Genomic DNA, 7886 nt, shown 5'->3' with positions numbered 1-7886 from the left:
AAGTTGTCACTGATGTTTGTTATCCTCTAAATACAGTAGCTCCTATATACTACTGTTAGAAGTCTAGGTATTTTACGTTTATCATGAACAGTACACAATACTTTAAATGTGAAGAAAACGCATCATTGTATTAGTCAACATGTCAAGTGAAGTTATGCGCTATAAATAATAAAAACAGAATCAATTCAGAAACACACACACACATTATATATATATATATATATATATATATATATATATATATATATATATATATATATATATATATACACTGGCTCATCCTGTGCTACCCTCCTTGAACCCCAAAGTCAATAGACGGTAATTAAGCCACGCAGAGCTAATTGAATCCCCCGCCCCTCTGTTGTCCTATTGGCTAATCGCGAGTCTCTTTCACAATTTGTAGCTCTCGGTGTTCTTCGATAAATACTAATCTGCTTGGCTACTCTCTGTTGCTTCTCATATTGCAACAACTTTTTTCCCCCCTCTGCTGTAGTAATTTCAAAGGTGTATATCTTTTGTTTTGTTATTTTTGAATTTTTGGTTTCTTCTTGTTATAATTATTGGATTTCTGTTTCCTTTTATTTTTGGGGGGAGTTTGTGACGGCGCTGTGGGGAAAAGCCTCCGTTCAAGCTCGTTAACATTTCCGGACTGACCCTTTGAATTCAACATGAATGTAAATTTCACATCTCCTGTACATCAAATGCCCGCTCAGAGGCCAACTTCATTCTTTATAGAAGACATTTTGCTACATAAACCAAAACCTCTCAGGGAGGTTTTTCCATCGCCTTTTACAACCTCATTGGCATCGAGAGTGCCCCTTCTGGAGTACGGATACCCGCTTATGCCAACTCCAACGATACTAGCACCTCATCCGCATCACCCTCTTCACAAACCAGACCATCACCCTTACTTCTTAACAACGCCGGGTAAGTCACATCTGAGGAGTGTATAATGGCATCTGGACATGAAAATACGTGTACATTTAGAAATGTGAAGCTATATTCTACTTGTATTTTGTATCATCAAATGTGCCTAAAATATTATAAAATAAGTGTACTTTAAGGCTTATTTACCTTTTTATGTTTTAAATATTATGAATAATGTCTTTGCGCAGTCAAGATGAAATATGCTGAAAATATCTTATATTTTCTACGGTACATTCATTGTCGTGCCTGCTGAACTGAGATCCACAGGGGCCGGAGACCATCCGGACAGAACCCGACGCATTGGAGGAACCAAACCTGGATGGTCTGGACTGTCAGATGAACTAAATGTTAACAGTAGCAGGGGTGCCATAGTAGTGTGGACTGTTTTAGAAATGCCTGCTGTCGGAAAAAAAATAAACACACATTTGTAAGTGTTGATTGAAACACATGCATTGAGCCAAATCTTAAAACGCAGAACAATAAGATATAATCCGAAAGACACGAAATATAAATAATTGTAAATGGTATATAAATAAATCCGTGAGTGAAACAAATCAGTGAATATTCAATTACAAACACTCACGTTTGTTTCATTGCTATGATGCATTTTTGAAACCAAAAGAATTACTTTTTCGTAATTGAGAGAAAAGCCAAGCAAAATTACACCTTTTACTGGCTAACTAAAAATATTAATATGCAAGCTTTCCAGGGAACTCAGGCCCCTTTTTCGTAATATTAAGTTTAGCTATTGTTATTATTATTAGTAGTAAAAATGATCGTGGAAAAGATTTTTCTTTGCACTATACAAGATTCTCCAAATATAAATATTGCATGTTTCTTAAAGATTAAAGGCACATGCCGCTTTCAATATCTATCTATCTATCTATCTATCTATCTATCTATCTATCTATCTATCTATCTTCAAGCATACATTTGAACAGTTTTTTAACAGTCTATTTTAAAAAAATATTTTGCGATATATAAAGTAACCTTTTGATGAAATAATTGCGCCTTCGAGGAACACCTTGTTAAAAAACTTTCTTATCAGTTTTGAATGTTATTTGTTTACATTTTTGACGTGTTAAAAATATTACAATAATTCTAAAATATGCAAAGAATTTGTAAGTATTGTATTACTGTCATTAGCTCGGTAGAGTGTTTAGTTTTTACTATCGCTTTCAAAATGATGTGTTAATTATTTCATACTCGTTGGTGCGATATGCACATTACAGACAATTCGTTTACATGGCAAAAATAAACTTCAGTTGGTCAGTGAAATTAATATTTTTAATGCAAATTAATTTACTTTTTGGCCTTCCGAAAGAGGAAAATCATATACACTGAGCGTTTATGTGTATTTTTTTTTCCAGGAATGCAGGTCCCGGCTCTTTTCCAGCACCATCCCGAGTTACCCGGCAAACACTGTAGACGAAGAAAAGCCAGAACTGTGTTTTCGGACTCCCAGTTGTCCGGTTTGGAGAAACGCTTCGAAATGCAGAGGTACCTCTCCACACCGGAAAGAGTAGAGCTGGCCACAGCTCTCAGTCTGTCAGAAACTCAAGTAAGGACGGCTTCTGATATGATGCAATATACAATTTAATTGTGCCATTCTTTTTTTTCTTTTTTTTTAATGCGTTACATAACAGTAAACTATAAAATACAGCCTAAATGATATACCAATGTCGTCATATGTTTTTTGGCCAGAAATAAAAGTTTATATTGAGGTAGCTGAACTATTTAATTTCACAATTGGATGTTTAACATCTATGGTTTGAAATACTACAAATTCATATAGAGTTCACTTTTCATATTTCGTTAATTGTATTAAGTGCAACTAAAAACGTTATTCAGCAACTCTTTTGAAGTACAGGTCTCCAGCTAGCTGGCCCGACCAGACTTATTGGGTAAACCAGCCCTGGGCGGGATGTCAGTCCAGTATAAGGAAGAAGTGGGGCTCGTTTCGATTTTCCGGTTGTGTCTAACTGCATGTCTTCGTACTCAGGAGAGCCTTAATGAGAGAATCGGAGCGAAGTCCAAGAGTCCTGAGACGCAATAGTTCGGCTTGTTGCGTTATCGATACCCAAACAAGGCAGGATGAAAATGAAATACCAGCCTAAATTTGCCCAATAATATTACTGCCGATACGAAACAATAAACCGTTCGCCTAGTAACAGATTCTTTACCTTTAATAAATTAGATCCATTACTACAATAAATAATAGCCTATTTTATTACTTTGTTATAGAGCTGTATTAGGATGCTACATTACATCGAGGTACTTGCTTTCAGTATCGTATAATATTTATATGCCTGCTGTAAGAAAGATAAAAAAATAAATTATAACCATAATAACTAAACGAATTTGTGGTTGGGAAAAAAAAATGCCGAAATCCATTATTTTTTGTAGTATGACGGATACCATATACTGTAAATATTGACAAATGTGTTTGTATATACAGTACTTGTGTGTATGTATATATGACATTTGTTGAAGTGCATGTAATAACTAACAATATTTAAAAATAACAAAATGAAACAAGGTTTTCGCTCTCTTTTTTTTAATAGGTTAAAACTTGGTTCCAGAACAGGAGGATGAAGCATAAGAAACAGTTGAGAAAGTCCCAGGATGATCAGAAGAGTCCAAACGATTTGGTCTTGAGCTCAAGTGAGACAGAGGGCAATGAAAAAATGTCCTCCGAGATGAAGAGTGTAAACAGCCAGAGCTCGTACGTCCTCGAAGACAATGAGGACGAGGTCGACATCGAGGATGACGATATTTGCTCCCCTGACCAATTGCTATGAGGCCCACCTTTCCCAGGAAACTCCCCTATGGGCATTTTCAGGCACGAACACATGAAGGCAGCTCTTTAAATTGCACTGGATTTACAGTCTCAAACAACAGGAGCGAAAAAAAGTACTGAAAAAGAGAGACAGTAGGGAAAATGCACAGCCAGATGTATTTGACACATAGAGAGCTGCCCTCTTAAAACACTTTACGGCATGCATTTTAGACTTTGAAACCTACACTTGTTAATTATGCTTGTTATCTACGAAAAGAAAATATCTATGTAAAGTCGATTAATACTGACGGTGACAATGTATCAAAAAGCGCCGAATTACTGCTTAGCCGTGAAGAGATTTATTTAAGCGCATCACAACAATCCAGTTCCTCGCTGGGCCAAACTCTTCCAGCGCTTTGAAAAGCCACATCTGTTAGAAAATTGCTTTTTTGGCATGACTGTTTCTTTTCTTGTTCCCGTGAAGACAATTTAAGACGTCTGATCCAAAGAAATAAGTTGTGAAAGGAATCAAAGAGATCGTCATCTGCCCCGACTAACCACTTTGAAACGTATGGTGTGTATTATGGAGGTGGTACTGATTTTACTAGATGACGTAAAGTGTTGTTTCGAAGGACTATTTATTTAATTGTTTATTTATTTACTTATTTATGTTCGAGTTTGACAGAGGGAAAAACTCTTGTTATTGTTGCTGTTCAGCATTAATAAAATGAAAACCGGCCTTGTTTTTTGAAGAGGGCTATTACTTTGGTTAGTGTATGTACACTGAAGTCGTAAAAAGAAGTATTTCCTCCTTCCCATCCAACTTTGATCGTTGTCAAATCTGTCAAGACAATCTGTGTAACACTTAACACTTTTGCATAAATATATCTAAAAAATTATATTTAAGTATTCAACTGCTGTCATTCGTGTTTTTATTTCATATATGCAGCACTTTCTATATTGCGACATCGCATTCGGCTGTATTGTTGACTGGACTGTATTCAAACAATTTTATGATTACATATTTGTTATGCTGTTGCATACTAAACAGTTTTTTTCTGGCTTTTATTGATGATTAGAAGCTGAGCTGTTTACATTTACTTTAGACTCTGACCATCTTGTCCGAACACTGTACGTGTACAATTTTAAGTTAAAACGATTGTTCCGTTTTAAATAAATATGTAATTCTACAATGTTATGTATTGTTTTTCTTTGATAGTTTTGACTATACGAGTATTCGACCCGTCAAAACTGTGAACGAATAGAAAATGAACCATCATTAAAAAAAATCCTTAGAGCGATACTATTTTTTTGCATGACATTATTATGCATCTCATCGCATTCCTAATGTCGATTGTGTTAAACGATTACCCTTAGAATTACACTGACAACTTATACTGCCAAGTAAATACATTAAAGTTACTTTTTAGCGGTAAAGATATTGCATTCGGTCATCTTAACCTTTAAATTCAAACTATTTACTTTATCAATATGTAAAAGATGTATCATAAGAATTGTAGTGGTAATAATTAATATCAAATTTTATCTTAATGGTATATTCAATAAGAGACATGGAAAATACACATCCGCAAGATTTCTGCACATTGAATAATCGTTATGTTTACACGTTACTAACCACAGAAAAAAATGCAGACGTCTGCAATCAGTACTGTGTGCTCTAACAAATGCATATATAACAGTAATATACTATCATAAATTATTATTGTTATTATTATGAATTCTCCGAAGAGACGTTGCGCCAGGCCCTCCGGCTATACCGTTTTTTCCGCTTTTACGGCCGGTTCCTCCTATATAAAAAAAAAACACGCACTGATTAATCTCACTCTCCTAATAGTCGGTAGTAGTAGGATGTTGTATCGTGGCATCCATAATGGATGCAGTGCGAAGTCAAGCAAAATGCCACCTTTTTTATTTTGGCTAACTGAACAGATTACAATATGCAAGATTTCGATTACAACCTGCCTGAAGAAGGAGCCTTAGTTGCCTCGAAAACTTGCATACTGCAATCTGTTCAGTTAGTTTAAAAAAAAAAAAAAGTGTCATTTAGCTTGACTTCTTACTGACTCCGAAATGAAAGATTTTGTGATCGAATATTCCGGCTTGCAATGCACTGGTTTCTCGGCTAGGACTGGTCCTTCCCTTATGCCCGATGCCTCTACGATAGGTTCTTGCTTTGTGTGGACAAACAAACCCGACAGAGTTGTTTTTATGGACCATGTTCCTTTCATTTAGACAGTGTTATTACGTTAAGTAGGGAGGTTTAAGAACGTTGGTCCATCTGCATTACCGGTAAAAGAAAAATGCAGCAACATTAAATCACTGAGTATGGAAACAACATGAAAAAATGCCCACTCACTCGCACACATCAGTTGGCATCGGACTTCCTCTGTTAACTGCTTTTTCGAACGCGACTAAAGTTTATATGAGCTCGAGCCACAACAGGCGGACGATTTGAATTTTTTTTTTTAATTAGAGACCCCCAGGTAAAAATGTCCAAGAGTGTATGTATGTATATGTATGTGTGTATGTGTGTGTGTGTGTGTGTGTATTCAATTTAGGGGTCACGTTATAGACAGAAACGAAGTGTAAAAATATGAACAGAAAAGAGAGGAAAGATTTTGTTTTAAGCAGATGAAGAAGTGCACAATGTAAATTGCTAAGTGAAAGTTTTTTGGGAGGAGGGGGAAGATAAAATCAATCACTAAAATAATCAGTTTTCTATATTCTTTCAATATAAACAAAAAAATCTAAGTTTAATGTATCTAAGAACACTTGTATTTATTTATCAATTTGTTTGTTTGTTTGTTTCGTTATGTTCTCCGTTCTTCAATTTGCTTTTCTATTCTGCTTAAAAACGTTTCATTAGAAAGTCGTTGGAGTCGGGGGCCGTCCAGGTATGTTTGGGTACAAAATAGAGAAACTTCACACCGCCACCGTCCGGAATACTTTTCTGTTTTTTTTTTTTTTTGTTTGTTTGTTTGTTTTGTTTCTTTTTTATTATTTTAAAGCTGAACACTCCTCACAATAAATTGTATAAATTCGCCCGATCCAATTCTGTGTCTCGACAGTGAAGCGACACTGGACGGGACAACTGTCCATCGGGGGTCACTTCCTTCACATAGCCATACACTAGAATCAACAGTTAACCTAAAGTGACACATCTTTGGAGATGTGGGAATCGAAAATCCCACACAGACACGGCGAGCGGAGGGACTGCAGACTCAAACTGGCAACGACGGGGTGCGGAATTCTACTTATGGGCGCTGAATTCAATAGGCAGCGCTAGCCTCTGCGCCACCGAGCTTTACGCGGATCGAAAAAGCATTCTTAGATAGAGTAAAAGAAAAATAACCGTAGATATTAATATTACACAGTTTGACCCTTGGGAATAAATTTAGATTTAAATGTATTGATGAAAATGCGTGTGACTCACTGCTTTTAAATACTAAGTTGTAAATTTATAAACTGGTATGATTATTGTTGTCTTGTCAACTTAGTCCAAATTAACATACAAGACCTGCCTGCCAGCACGCATTTCTACACTTCAATTATATATATATATATATATATATATATGTAAAAACACATCAATATTAATAAAACGAAAATAAATTCGCATTTAGTGTTATTGTTGGCCTTTATTACATTCTAATGTATGGGCCTGAGAAGCGAAGGTAGAATATTTTGCAACAAAGCATCGTTTGCCTCCTACTGTTCAAAGATGGTACAACATTGAAAGAAGAAGATTGAAAGAAGAAGAATGAATTTCAACATATCTAAAACAAAGCACTGATTGTTTTCACGTATCTCAAAAATTTCATAGTCTCTTTATAACATGTTCCATCCATTTTTATGATACATTAAATTAATTAATCTCCATATGCTGCAATAGAGTAAAATACCAACTAGCTGGTTCAAGAAGTCAAACAGATGAGCCTCAAACGCTGGTACTGTCATGGATACCATATGGACCTGAGGTGGTAGGACCAACAAGTGTAGCCTACTTACAGTAAGTACTGATGATCAGTGGTAAAGCCTTTGGCTTTAATAAGCACCTTCTGATCATTCAGCAGTCAGCAAGCTCTTTACTCATAATTGTTGGTTTTATGTATTTTGGATATAGTGGTACTTTTTAAAAACTATGCTGCATGCCAACCCT

The 7886-nt window shown here is 35.7% G+C and overlaps 1 protein-coding gene across 1 annotated transcript; it reads left to right on the top strand.

Annotated features, from left to right (window-relative positions):
- The first annotated feature begins 466 nt into the window (after positions 1 to 466).
- On the top strand, positions 467 to 4620 carry bsx (brain-specific homeobox). The gene is made up of 3 exons (XM_039762520.1): positions 467 to 927; positions 2298 to 2488; positions 3492 to 4620. Exons 1-3 carry the CDS (start codon positions 669 to 671, stop codon positions 3726 to 3728), a joined length of 687 nt encoding a protein of 228 aa, XP_039618454.1. The 5' UTR covers positions 467 to 668; the 3' UTR covers positions 3729 to 4620.
- The last annotated feature ends 3266 nt before the right edge of the window (positions 4621 to 7886 follow it).

Source organism: Polypterus senegalus, chromosome 9 (assembly GCF_016835505.1).
Source record: "Polypterus senegalus isolate Bchr_013 chromosome 9, ASM1683550v1, whole genome shotgun sequence".
NCBI lineage: Eukaryota > Metazoa > Chordata > Cladistia > Polypteriformes > Polypteridae > Polypterus > Polypterus senegalus.
The sequence above is the reverse complement of the archived record's forward strand: the minus strand, read 5'-3'. Positions and strand labels throughout refer to the sequence as shown.